A 14879-nucleotide genomic window follows, 5' to 3' on the forward strand; every position below is an offset into this window, starting at 1 on the left:
AATTGTCCGGTATTGCCTCATCTCTTGGGCATCTGCCGGCCGCTATGTGTGGGCGCGCGGCCGTGTCTTCCGCTATCCTGCCCGGCGGCTAAGATTTTTTTCCGGTGTTATTTCCCATTGCCGTTCAACGTGCATGGTGAAAAACAATATATTCCCGTTTTTTTTATTACGTATGAAAATACTTAGTGGCGGCTTTCATAAGGAGGAAACCATTATTTATTATCTGCGAGAGAAAGTACAGGGTGGGATGGGGAGCTGGGGTGCCGAGGGTTCACCGTCTAGATGGCAGGATTTCCGTCACATATGGAAAAGGTTATAATTTCTGGTCTCCCGCTGCTGGTTACAGGGGGACTTTTTTCTTTTAATCTCACCCAAGGGCTGAATTTCCTAAGTAAATGCAGGGGACCTCTTAGAACCACAAGGCGGTAGGCTTAACCCAATCTCCGCTGGATCTAAAATTGTTGTGGGGGGGAATTAGAGAGCGTCTGTACAGTATACGGAACAGAGGGAACCACTGCCAAAGGTTTAGTGGGAATAATAGCCAGAAATAATGACTTTGTTAATGCTTTTCAAGCATCCCTTAAAGCAGGGGTAGCTTGCTCGAGCAGGACCAGCTAAACCTCTTGTTTCCCTAAATCCAAATTGTTATGTGACCCACCGCTTAAACATGTTCGCCAGTTCTGCAGTGCTTTAGAAAAGGCGTTTGTATGCAGACGCCGCTATGACAAGGCTTGTGAACGCGTATGTTTATATCTATTTAGCGGATTTGGTCAAATGGCCAGCACAAAGCCTAATTTTGCCTACCCCGGTGCGTTTCGCCTACAGTATAATATTTCCAGTGTTGTGTGCGTGCCTATCCGATATTTTGTTGCGATCTGTACTGTTGACCCCCCCAGTACTTCATCTTTTTGGTGAAGGGGTATTCCCTTACAGGGGGCTGTGGATAGATAGTAACATTTCCATTTAATGTATTCATTTTAAAGCCCAATTGCGTAGGAGCAATGCGTCTCTGGGCTCAGAATCCTCTCCGGGGTTTTCCGGCACGCCCGGGGTTAACCGAGGAGCTGTGCTTCGCTTGTTATTTTTCCTTTCTTCGCTTCCGCACGCTCTTCACAGCTTGGTGCCGATGAGGGACGCGCAGCGCTGGGATCAATTAAAGCCTGACGAGCCCTGACTGGGGAACCTTTCCATATCAGCCCAGCTCCAGATGTCACAGCTGGGGATACAGCTGTTTTGACCTCCTCCTGCAACCCAGGGAGCTGGGGGGGCTTCGTAATACATATAAACTTCGGCTCCAGCGGTAAACACCCAGAGACAATCTCATTCCCCTTCCGCAAGCTGCTCTCACCCCTTAGAGGCGCATGCTAAGCTATACAGACAAATTCCTGTCTGTTCTATGGATTTATTTTACCCCGTGATTAGAATTTTAATCTGCCGCCCGCTATTCTTGCCGTTAAAAGATTAAGAGTGTCTTTTACATGTATATTTTGTTTTGCAAAACATATCGGCCTCCCGCAAAACCTATATTCTTCTAAATGTACCTTTTTCCCCGTAATGTATTCATTATATATTTCAATCAGTTACATATTTTATAATGTCTAGTTTAAAATTCAATAAATGTTATGAGTGCTTAAGGATATCATTAATTAGATTTTTTTTTTTTTTTTGCAGAGAGATTATTAAAGGTACATTTTAGATTCTAAGTAGATATTAAGAGTCTATATTGTAAAAAATCTATATATTTTAATATAATTTTCGCTAAAGTTACATGGATTTTACTTGTGGCTGATGTTCAAATGTGGCAGAAAATGTCATCTGGTGACAAAAAGAGGCAAATCAGTAAATTAGTGTACCTGCCTGCCATAGACCGTCTCGGTTTGGAGCGTATTAGTCGCCGGATGAACATCAGATTTGGGCAACTCGCCCCTAAGCAGTAGGTAGGCAACTCTTATGATCCCCATCCAGCCAAACCCATGCGGGCGAGCGGTAGAACCGCAACCCTGATGTATGCAGCGGAGAGTAGTATGTTTCCATGTAAATGCGGCGGCTACACGGCTGCATATCTTTTCTAGTTATTAATCACAAGTCTCTGGACGCTCTATCGCTGCTGCTAACTGCCCCACAGCACCTTAATGGCCATAAAGGGTTTTTATGAGCTAGTCGCTATCTTTTCCCTCTGATGCGCATTCAATCACGGAAAACCCTTCTTATGTCTTCCCCCGATCATAAACCACAGCTTTTGTCTGCGCCACGGTACTTTTTTCTGTTATCTCTCGTTTCTGGTTATTATTTATTTTTATGTTGCAATATCCATCGATGCCGGTGGAAGCTACTAATATCCGCTAGGATACGTATCGCGGAGGCCGTTAAATGTAGGGTTGGAGACCCCTGTTCCCGGCTGACTCTTTGCCCTAAAGGTAGGACAGGTCTTCTCCGTTCTGAAGGCTTAATTTGTATAAAGCCAAGGATGGCCGGGAATGTCCTCTACGGAAACAATGTTACAAAATACAGCACATTACCCAGTCTCGGTGGAGATTTTACCGACGCATACATACTCATTCAGTTTTATTATATTGAAAGATTTTGACAAAAAAAACAATGAGATCAGGGCTGGACACATCTCTGTAAAAGGTAGGAGCCAGACGGAGCAAACTCTATCATTTTAGGCAACCAGAAAGTCCTAGGAACCAGATCTAGGAGCCACGGCTACCTGGGATTTCTCCAGCCCTGACGTAGACAACGTATCTCCGCATCTAGCGTTGTGGATGACGCAGTAGTGAGGAAGGAAACGCTGCTCTGAGTTGAAAAAAAACAAACCACAGGGCTATAAGCCCAGCGACGTTATTTGGTGCATACTAATAGCGGATTTATAAAAGCTGCTTGTGCGGAAAGTCCGACTGATCTCAGCGGGTGCTGGCGAGTTGTCCCCGTGCTGCCGACTGGTTGTACTTCCGTGAACTTATCTGAGAGATTTGCCTGTAACTCTGGAATGGGAGGGATGGCTTGCTCAGAATATTAAGAACTTAACATTAGTTAAAGATGTGTAGAAGTGTGAATGGACGTGGCGCGATGTGAACGATGTATTCTTTCTGAGCTAGGACCTGTAGGATACGTTCTGCATTAACTTACTGCGACGGCTTGTTCTAGATTTGCCCGCTGAGTGCATGTGCTGTGTAAATATTGCTACGGAAAAACTTCAGCTCAGAATCTCCGCTTCTTCTCCACACAGAACCGAGGCCGCCTCGCTGAGAAACGCACCATCCCTCTCCCTCCTAGCCGGATCCCTAAAAAGGAGCCTTGTACAGTGTTCTCCACGGGGGAGGAAAGTCCCAAAGGGAATGGAGAGCACCATTCTGTGAAACTGGAAGAGGATCTGCACATCAGTATCATGAAAAGAAGGTACGTGTCCTAACGAGACACTCTGTTTAACGAGCTCCCAGCGCCCGGGGGTAACGGCTTTGAAAAGCCATCATGTGTGGGCTCATTTTGGCCGACCCCTCCCTCTCGCGCTGGCAACATTTTCGTGGAAACCGGATCCGTGGATGCCTCTCGGACAGCACCTGCCGCTCTCGCTGATCTCGTCCCAGCATGAAACGGGGAACGCCAAGCGGCGAGCAGGCTTCTGCTAATTCTTCAGGGAAGGAGAGAGTGAAATAAATTGGTATAAACGTCTGAAACTGCACGTTTCTTGCGGCATGTGACCAAAGCGTGCAAGAACACAAGTTTAACCCATCCTAACCTCGTGAGATTGGTTACGGCACAGACACCAGATTGCACCTGGTATAAAAAATAATACAAAAATACTGAAGGAGGGCGGTTTAACGTTCAATGGTTAAGTCAGCCGCAAATGTAATACAGTTTGGAATCAACAAATTAAAAGTCAACTTTTAATTAGCGAGCGTGCCGCGAAGTTAGCGCACCTTTTAGCGGGTTTATGTGTGCGGCAGAGGATACTTAGCTGCAGATCACAGACTAAAGGCTCGGTGCCCGTTTCAGTTGCTTGGGAAGCGATGTAGCAACTGCCTGTGGGGTTAGAATTTGGCACACGGCCTTGGAAGAAGCGAGACAGGACCACACATTGCGGTAACTTAGATCTTAACATCGCCTACTGGGTGTGCGCACTCACACTCCATACATTAGCAATCCTTAATGTGCCAGCTACTGAGGCTATTCCCGCGTGAGTGCAGGAGCTGCGCTGGAATGAATATCAGCTTCGCGTTTTCTTGTATTTATCGCCCATAAAAATTATGTGCGGCCTATAATAAAACCTTTACCCAACTTCCCGTAAATTTGCCAAATGGATTTAAACTTAAATCACGGGCATCGTATATTTTGGCGAGAACGGTAGCTCGCGGCTCTTAATTCACGCTAACATACACACCTTTTTTTTCCGTAAACTCTGCCTATTGAGGATAGCGGTGCGTCATTAACATGCGCGCACGGAGAAGAGTGCCCGGTAGAACTAGCTGGCGTGGTAACGTGTTATTAACTCTGTATAAGTTATCCAAACTGAAAGAGGTATACTGGGCGCCATATTTTTTATGGAATAAGGATGTACTTTAAATATCATTAATGTTTGAATTATTTATATTTATTTATTTGTGTTACAGTGTAACGATTGTTTGTGTGCGAATGTCTTCCAGACACGCTGGCCCTTTGAGTTGCTCCGGTATCTTTAGGGCTAGCAGCTGGAGACCCTCGGTTTAGATTTTTTACAACGTATTTGCCCCGGTTGGTAATCGAGCACCTTTGCGAGGTCTGTGTGTTTATATGTAACTCCATATCGATGAAAGATCTGGAGATGAGATCTGACCGCCTTTTGTATTATGGAATTACACAGGTCTTGGCAAATGAAGTATAATCAAATAAATTGGCTCACGGAGGGGTCTGTGGGACTCCGAGGCATTGCCAAATAACACATTTAGTACACAAAGTACAAAACAGCGTCCACATAACGGGTAGGGCACGGACGACTTATCGTGCTTTGCTTGGCAACTCATTTTGACTGGTAGTCAGAAGAGCGCTGCTGTTGTGTTTTGTAGACCTCTCTGTCGCAATCAAGAGGTTTTTTCAGGTTGGTGGCAAAAATCAGTAGGAAAAATACCAATAAAGCGCACATATTCCACACGGGGGGTTGTTCACCTGATGGCAAACTTATACCACCTCTCCCCGCTAGTTTCCCATTAGCTGTCCGTGTGAGATCCACCAGGCCGCCATGGATTCACACGCGTGCTCATGTTTAGGTGATCCTGGAGGCATAAGCTACAAATATATAGGTGTTTGATCCTAAATCACCACTGTGCCTATTTGTACCATCGTTGGGGCGCGCATGCACGTTACTCAATACGCTCAGGCTGTGATTATTACTCAGATACCCGGCACTGTCTTCGGCTGCAAATATGGTTTATTTTGGTGGAATAGGGAATATTGGAGTCATTTAGACGCTGTCCGGCTAGCGCATTGGTCCGGTTTAAGATCAGTCTGGGTGCCACCTGATAACCCTCTCTCTCTCTCTCTCATTCCTGCCAGACGGAACAGATGGAGCCCGGACCAACCTAAAGCATCTGCCCCTTCACTCTAACCTTTGGTTTTCATCTCCCTCGTACCCAGCCTTCTTTAATGTGATCCGCCGGGGTTAAAGCTTTAAGTGTCTGAGCTGCCACTTTACTGCCTCTTGAAAAATAAAGGAGACAGGAAAATATATAAACCAATTACAGGAACAAGGGGGGGGTTCTTGGCAGCACATCGCATGCACCGTTTAAATGCTGGCAATTCTGAGACCAATTTATTCTTTTAACCATTTATTACTAAACACGGAAGCGAGAGGGTTAAAATAACAGAGATATTAGTGATCTGCCGTGTATAGTAATACTATATGGATTTTTTTTGAAGATGCAAAATTTAGGTTTTTTTGCAGTTTCCAGAGAAAAGCATAATTTCAACTTGACTATTGAACAGTTGAGTAATAAGGCATTTTCTGCGTGTTTGCAGAGACCGAAGAAAGATGAGTGACATCACTCCAAAAATTATCTCAAAACAAATAATAACAATAATAATAATACAATCATTAAAAGCAATGTTTCGAAGCCCAGGGATTGACTCCAGAAACGTGGTCAGTGGCAGGCGTATACATTGGTTGTCATACTACGGTATATATATATCCAGCAGCACATTAAAGAATCCAGGGGTTCGGGAATATATATCCGTTCTCTCCAAATCTCGAATATTTTAGAGCTGGCTCGAAGGTCTATGAATTAAAGCCAAGTAGGGAGCTTACGGCAAACGTTATTGGTTTTTACAAGGTCTCTGGCGTCAACGAGCTCTCGTATCTAAGTCTGTTGTCCTTGCCCTACCTTTACCCCACCAAGTACACAAGCTGAACGTTACGAAACGGCCCCCCCTTAACGGAATAGGTCAATAGAGGATAACGTTTGCATGCATGGGATATCGACGGTACGGCAGGTCATTAGAAGGTCAGCGTGCATAAATAGGAGAATAGCGTGTCCAAACAGGTTGTAAAGCAAAATAAAATAGCGGTATGGGCATTTTGTTAATTAGCAATCAATGCCCTTGTGCTGAATGGTCGGCCAAGGGCAATTACTAAATCTGACACAAAAGAGTGATTCACGGTTCATAGGCGTAGGGTGGATATTATCTATGGTGCTTCTCCTATGTGTTCAATACATAAAAATAAGAATATGCAAACATCTACATAATGACGGCTTCGAATGATCTCCTAAAGCCACCGAAGCATCAGGCGTCTCTCTAAAAGGGCACACAAAGCTGGTAGTAGGTTATAAATACCCCCTACCAAATGTGAGTAGCCCTTTGTGGCCTTCATTTCAAACAAAAATAAGCTTTGAGACATATTGCACTATTGTGTTTTTCTTTCTTTTATATATTTCATACACATCCGTGAGAGCGCAGCCACTAACCCCCTTGTGAACTAGGTTATAAATTAGGCTGGATGGCTTCCGAGCAAATAAAAGGCTCCCGTCCCACGTAGCCGTATCTTGGAAGCCACATGTGTCGGTTCTTCTTCGTTCTGCGGCTTTCACAAAGACGTTTCCTATAACGGGACTCCCGCTGTCTCCTTAAAACCTTGAGTTATTGGAATAGCGGCGGATTCATTTCAGAGAAAGGATCGTCTCATCACCATGTGCCCCCATGACCCTTTTCTGGAGTCGAGCCTGTAAACCACCCGAAATAGTATATGACATGACTGTCTACGGTATTGACGTTATGTAGTGCGTGGGCAACATGCGCGCGGGGTACAGCTGAGCGCTAAAATCCAATACCTACGGGAATCTGAATCTGTTAACTCCTTTAGTTCTATGGGAATTAATAAAATCAATGAACAGGCTTATATTTCATGTTCTTTGCGATTGTGTAAAATCCACAAGAATGGATTAAAACAGAGCGTAAATGTGAAAATTTATTCCAAATCACGTGTAATGCGCTCACCGTGGGAATTCTGATTTCAAAATGTTCTTAACGCAAAGATCAATAGAAAGTATCCCTAAATCTTGTGACGTTGGGTCTAGTAATGTGTTTTTTTTTTCTGGTGTTTACCAGCAAAAACTGAGCTTCCTGAAGCAGGCGGATCGGCTGGACCGCTGCCAGACCGACCGGAAGGTCTGCTAGACCTTGAGGTTCGTTGGTCAGGAAATGGTTACTGTCTGCAAAACAAGAAGAAATGTGTCCTTCCTGAGCAAGGAACGTTCACCCGTGTCTACATGCACAGGAAACGTGTACGGCCCCGCACATGTATGATGCATGTGTGTGCGTGTACAGCTGTGAGGTACATGATGTGTATGTACAGTGTGTAAACGTGAAAATACACTAACCTTGTGGAGAGTAATCTAGGGTTACCTGTGTTAACACCCGTTTCGGCCATGGCCCATATAATGATATTTAACCCTTTAAATAGTCGGCTTTCAGTCTCTTAGGGCAGAATTAAGGAACTGAACTCGTTTAAATTGCACCCACGTATTCTTTAGATTGCTTGTATTTATCTCGGGCCCCACTATCTATAAGAAATGATTCTAAGCGTGTGATACGATTGAAACGTTTTACATTAGTGGTGCCTGGGATTCGGAGCGACGCGGGATAGTTGCAGATTATCTTATTGAAAGCTATCTTTTACCTGCTATACGTTGGCGGTTCTCTACGCGTCTTCGGCTCGGTAGTTTCACACGGATTGCTCGCCTTCCCGGTGTGATTTTATTTAACACGCGCACCCTTTACAAGGACGTAACTAAATGTATTAGGTAATAGTGTCTGTAGCTCCACCTGACCTCTAACCACGCTCACCAACGCGGGGGTCCCGCTTTGGACGCCTGAAATGTTGGGGGCACGCCACGTTTTAACAACCTTACTTTGATGGTCCAGAAAACACCAGGGTTCCTCTGTAATAAAATGGGGAACTACAAAGGCAGAGAAGCAGAACGGACCTCCTGCACCTGTCATGGGTGTAATTGAACAAAAACATAGCTAAAACCCCGTTAGTCCATTGAAAGCTCCATTACGTCAGTGCCCCCTTTGCACAGGGAAAGCGACGATAGCAACAAATGGGGCGAGAACGCCATGTACCAAGAAACCTCTATGTATACGGAGCCGTGAATCCTCAGGTTCCCCGGACTCTCCAGCGTCAGGAAATTGATAGATTGAAGCCGACGGTGGCTGCGGCAATGTAATTTTATTCCTTTCGCATCAGACTCGTCTTTCCCCCCGGGATATGTTATTCCTTGGGCCCACCTGGAGTTTTGTTTTTCAAACGCATTGAAAGAAAGAAAAACCCTGAACATCAATGGGTTGTACATATTTCTAAGAATACGCATCTTTTTTCCTGAAAATCAAGCAGTACCGTTTTCATTAAAGACCAAAAAACCCCAGTGATTAACAAATTAAAGAAGGCTGTTTGTGGACCTCGGATGGAAGCGGCCATCTTGGAATTGCTCAGGTGGTTGGCGCAAATTGTCTATAAGTGTCTATAGGTTCTTTTGCTAGAGAGGTGGGGGTATAACATGAAGAGGTAAAGAAGTGAGATGGAATGCCGGATCACACGGGGAGATACAGAGCAATTAATTACAGATTAGCACTCAATTCTAATGGATCTGCTGTAACTGATGGCTTTACCGCCGGAAAAGAATGTGACGGCATAAAAAAAAGTGCGAGATCCCTCAGGATTTACCGTCATGCTGCCTCAAAAATGTATTCCATCCATTTCACCAAAATTAAGCAGCTGGGATATTTTTATTTTAATCGCAAAGAGTTTTTGTGGCGATTACCTCTTAGGGAATTGGCTGGATATTGGTTTTTTGGGAGGGGGGCAAAGGAGGCTGAAAATGAAATAAAATATTCTGGCATGTAGCGCAAATGGGGTGCACAGTAGTCTTACGACTATAGACACCTTTGGAATATTCCCGCTGATTGGGCCAACCGACTACGACAATAAGACTATTCTTCAAACAGTGCATGTATATCGCTTTATATCCATTACCCCCAAGCTGTACGCAACAAGACAATTTCTTATTTTCAGAACTCCCTGTATCTTCAAAACTCTCTATTCCTAATTCTTATCTCGTTGACTTCTCCTCTCCAGTACGCCAAAGGTTTTTCTTTAAGGGCCCTCGTTTTAGCGCTCGTCGCACGTGGCTGTTTTTTTTTTATAGAAAATGGCTGTACGCCGAGTACTGTGAAAAATAAAACCCCGTGTTCTCAGGCGTTATTACATGTGTGATTTGGGCATTAAGGGGTTAATGGCAGTTTTGCCACGGCTGAGGATTTGTTTGCCGCAGATACCGGCGTTAATTATCCAGACAGAGGAAGGGAGCTGGGAAACCACGCTGACAAAAGGGAAGTGGATGAGGCTTTAGCTTTATCCTTTTCCGACAATGAAATTCTGTTATTGTAATTTAAAAAAATAAAAGGATAGATATAGCAGTTTTGGGCCAAGATGGAGCTTTTTTATTGGTCCTGCTTAAGTAAGTATAAACATGTAATCCATTAATGCTATAATACACACCCTCGTATTCCCTCTCCAAATATCCACCAGCATTACATGTGGTTCCATTTTAGCAGATTTATTTATTATATCCGTTATATATACTGTGTATACACCTTCTGGTACCACCCGCCGGTTAGGATACAACTCTCAGTACCTGTAGGCAGCCGTCCACCAGGCAACTAACGCAGAATTGCTGAAGTTGTTGGCAGCACAGGTTTGCTCCATTATCAGGGTCACGAAAAGGATTAATCCGTGGCTCTTTTGGCACATTTGTTTACTTTTGCAGAGTACACCTCTTTGTTAGTCCGGGACACTCTGTCGTTGAGAGGTTTCCGGGATAAAGGCAAGGTTATATTTCCGGGCTGCTTATTACATGTCTTGGGAATGCGTAAACTGATAACTTTTTTTTATTTATCATCAGGATACGGGCTCACTGGGATTTAAACATCTCCTTTCAAGACAGCTCCTGCAGGTATGAGCCTTAATTCACTCTCTTTCTGTGTCTGTTTAAACACCTACATCTTCATTCATACACAGATCACTAGGAAGCTTTGCAACAATGTCTTCTCTGGTGTATGACATTCATACTGTGATACGAGGTTGTATGTATATATATATATATATATATATAAAAATGTATTAATATATACTTGTGTTTGTTGTGTGAAAGCAAATATTTATGTTTTAAATGAGCAATGCATTTTTCTTTAAATGTTCAGCTGTTATGCACATACGTTTTAAAATGTATTTTCATTTTTTATATTCTTTTTAAGGTTATGAGGATATAAGACAATACCCAAGTTCATATTATATATCAAAAAAAAGTTTGTGTTTCTGGCTTTTCTTTTCCTTTGGTTGTTCCATCCAAGTGTTGGAAATAACATCTCATTGCAATAGTTACAGGTAGCGCCTATTAACCGTTTGGTGCAAGGGTTTGCTGAGTCCAATGGCACAGAAGAGTTAAATCCCATTCCTTCCTATAGATGCCTTTTAATAGTGCTTGACCCTAATCCACCCATTCTTATCCTTTCAGGGGGTCATTCTGCCTCGGCTCACTCTGCGTGGAGGAAAGGGGCTTTACGCAGATTTAAGAGGCTGGATATGAGGACTAATGTCTGCTGTGTTTCTCCCTCCCGCAGCTGTCATATCCATAAAACAGATCCCTTCAGCCTGTGCTGACTCAGATTGCTGTGTCTTACGGGCTCTGTTTACGGGGGTGTCACCTTCCCTTATCACCCTGCGCGGAGGTGATGGGCTAACGGCGTAATACGGCTCCCTGCGCGCCACTAATGCTGTGCTTGTGCCCTCTACCTGTAAGTGATAGATGAGTCTCGAGCTGCAGTCCCACTCCTCCAATGTTTGGCAGCATTAAACTAGGTGATAGTCCCCAGTATCAGGCAACATCAGAGGAGTAGAATCTAAGGCAGAGGACTTGGAATAAAGCAACAGTTTATTTAATCTATTTAAAATCGCATGAACAGAGCTATTCAGAAGTAGCCACAGTACGCCATACCAATCCCATAGGGACTATCACCTATGGCACTTTGGTACTATTACTTGCCCAACAGTATACTTAATGGTGCAGCCCTGTCTGTCTATCTATCTATGCACAGAGGCACTGGGCAAAATCAGTCACTCTCGCGTGTTGATTAATGAATGTACTCTCAGGTGAATTCTGCAGAACAGTCTGGGATGGATCAAGAGGAGGTGGGGCACAGGGTGGCATTACCGGAAATCGTATTTAAGGGGAAAAGCACTGTTTTTGTTCCCTTTAGTAACTACATGCATGGGGTATCTCTGCTCCTTTGGCTGCAGGCTGCTGACACAATGACTCTGAGCCTTGCCTATAAGCAGAGAAGCTTGCAGTTTCCACACCTACTGATTACAAAATGCTTCTAAAAAGGAGCTTCTTCCTCACTGGTCCATTCATATTACATCAGCATGTTCTGCAATCCATCATACTCCAGACATGAATCCCATCTGTGACCCCATGCACCAAGTTGGCCCCGATCTGGGCACCCACATCACCCGGCACAATAAACACTATATTCAAATATCCAAATATACACAGCCGCAAACGAGGGGCACTGGGGCAAATTCCCCTTGTTAGTCTGGCCCTGCTCACGCTGAAGGGCCCCGTCTGTACTAGTGGCACATGGCATGGATATACCCCAGGGGTATTGCCAGGATCTTGGGTTTAAGATCATCCTATCTTCATCAGCATTTAACTAATCTAAACACTTTATTAACCCCTGAATACACTATAAACACACCCCATATACACCTAACCCACCCAATGCTCCCATTTGCCTCAATACCTGTTGCCTCCTCTTTTTCCTACTAGATGCCAGGCTTTAACCCCATAGCTACCCCTAGCATGGCGTCTGATATAGGCACAGTAACGCACCCAGATCCCCTGAAATGCAGATTCCCAAAGATGCTGATCACCCTCGCACACGCTCGGAGGGATTTTCAGCTTCTCGCGCTTATTCATAAAGCACATCAGCGCCTCTCGCTCCCCTCGAGCTGGCGGAGCCCCCCCCCCCGTGCCACTTATCGGATTTTATTTTCGGAGGAGGGAAGCTGCAGGGTCAGGGTGATTGGTTTCCTTATTGATCTGTGCGGCTCAGTATAATCCCCGCAGCTGCTGGGAGCTCGTTAAAGGATGCAGGGAGGCTGAGAGGGCTTTTACTCTTTATTTATATGTTTCCTCGCTCATATTTTATGTAGGTATCCTGATAGTTTTAGTACAATTTCAGCAACCCTTTCCATGCCAAAGCCTACAGTGCGCAATGTGAGTCTTAATTGCACTTAATATGCAGCAATTATTAGCTGATGTCTTTTTTTTTTTTCTTTTTTCTTCCGGCAAAATCAGTATTTTATGCCCCACAATGCATTTTTAGGCGTCTCAAACAACCAACTGTTAAGGGACCCTTGATATATCTTTATCCTGTTGAAGTTATCGGTGCGAAGACTCTAGCGACAGCGCCTTAATTAATTCAGCGGAGAATAGCAATTACCCTTTAAAAGGCTGATGCCGCTTCCAGTTGGCGCTCCGTGGATGCTGAGGTTCACAAGCGGAAGGGGGGGGCAGTTTAATATTTCATAGTTCTGCGTTGTTAGATTGGTCTTTATTAACCATGTTGGTGCCGGAACGGTATCCAAGAAAGCTTGCTATACCATCGCTTAGTATATACTGAACGGTGCTTGCTAGTTTATGTTTTTTTCCAACATGCGATCTATCATTTACCTTTTCCTTAGAAGTACTTATTATTAAGTAATTATTAATCTAATTGCTTGCTTGGTTTCACTCTAACCTACCTCTAACCAATCCAATGGAATGGTCATTTGGAATGGCTTTGTCATAAAATCTTGTTCCTGACCGCCTAGGAGCTCCGCTAGGGTTCCCATATTGGCCGTTTTATAGGACATGTATTTTTTACTCTTTGATGATCTCTGTTATAAAGCGCTTCCTTGCTTTGTTGGGGGAATAACCATGATTAAGTAACATCTTTCTGTGATTTTATACATCCCACATGCTACAGGGTATCACTATAGGTGGTAGCCAGAAGCATGTAAACATTTGATGTGTCCCGGAAGCAAGTCGCTGATATGGCAACCTTATTGTCTGCCCATTACCCTCCCCATATGCTTACATATCCATACCAGTCGCATTGGTTGATCCAAATCCAAATTGTTTCCATAAATACAGTTTTTACATAATATAATGTTTCTAGGCTCCTGTGTATTAGCCATCAGTATGTGTTCTTTCATCTTAACCCAATCTACTAGACAAATACTCCTTGTCAGACTGCCTGTGGCAAACAATCGAATGGCTCAGTCTTAATCACCCAGCAGGACACTCTGATTAATGAAAGCCTATGGAGGAACAGACTTCAGTATCATCGCCATAAGGAATCAGCCTCGAGGTCTCCACACGAAGTTTATTGGAAAACAAGTAAAACCAGGCATTTGCGTTGACGTCACTACTTTCTGGATACAGCGCTGTGTTTTATGCTGAAGGAGAAAAATAATTTTCCATAGGACTTCCCCCTAAACCATGCGCTCAGTGGGGAGGACCAATTATAATGTTAAGCCCTGCTGCAAACTCATGTGTTTAGTGAATGCACTACGTAGATATTTGTATTGCCAGCCCTTCTGGCAGCAGAGAGGTTAATCCCCCCCAGACCTGCGCGGCTGGCATTTTTCTGCAGACTTCAGCTCCTCTAATGGGATTGGCAGGGTCAGTGTTTCCTGAATACTTTAAGGCCGCTTAAGGCATTTGGTTAATTGATTCCAAATCGCCTTGATTACAAATATGCTAATTGCTTTTTCTGCCCCCCGCTGTGACCTCCTCCCCACCTTTTGCCCCCCGACCCCCCCCCCGGTCAGTGAGAGGGTACTCTCTGTCCAGTTTCTGTAAACCGTATTCCGTCCACGTCTTGCTCTCGGAAAGTTCAATGAATAATTCAGCTCGGAATATGCTGAGGGTGACAGAAAGCAATGCCAGTTGACCGTTTCCATGCCGGTTACCCGGGGGGTTAGTGTGGCACATTATTGATCTGCTGCCCTCTTTAAGAAAGAACTGGCCTATTAAGGAGAGATGGAAATATAATATGGTTCGAGGGAAGCATTAAGGCTTTTTTCATGTGATCCCTGACTGATCATAAAAGTGTAAAACCGCCACGTCTTCCACCCTTTAAATATGCGTTGATGGTTATGTTTAAAAAGTGGGAAGTTTGAAAAGTTGCCTTTTTACCGTAGCAACCAATGGAATGGTCCAGTCAGGGGATTTTGCATCATGGTCCCTTTTAATACGTAACCCCCAGAGTCGGGCCCTGTAGACAAATCTAAAACTAGAGGGTCAGAG

The 14879-nt window shown here is 44.2% G+C and overlaps 1 protein-coding gene across 5 annotated transcripts in view; it reads left to right on the forward strand.

The window, feature by feature from the left end:
* Window positions 1-14879, forward strand: part of SAMD11 (sterile alpha motif domain containing 11) — a 75013-nt gene that overhangs the window by 20865 nt on the left and 39269 nt on the right. For all 5 annotated transcript variants that reach the window (XM_053452299.1, XM_053452300.1, XM_053452301.1 and 2 more), the window contains exons 3-4: window positions 3230-3399; window positions 10431-10481. In XM_053452299.1, coding sequence (XP_053308274.1) covers window positions 3230-3399; window positions 10431-10481 — 221 coding nt within the window. The remainder of the gene's footprint in view (window positions 1-3229; window positions 3400-10430; window positions 10482-14879) is intronic.

Source organism: Spea bombifrons, chromosome 12 (genome assembly GCF_027358695.1).
Source record: "Spea bombifrons isolate aSpeBom1 chromosome 12, aSpeBom1.2.pri, whole genome shotgun sequence".
NCBI lineage: Eukaryota > Metazoa > Chordata > Amphibia > Anura > Pelobatidae > Spea > Spea bombifrons.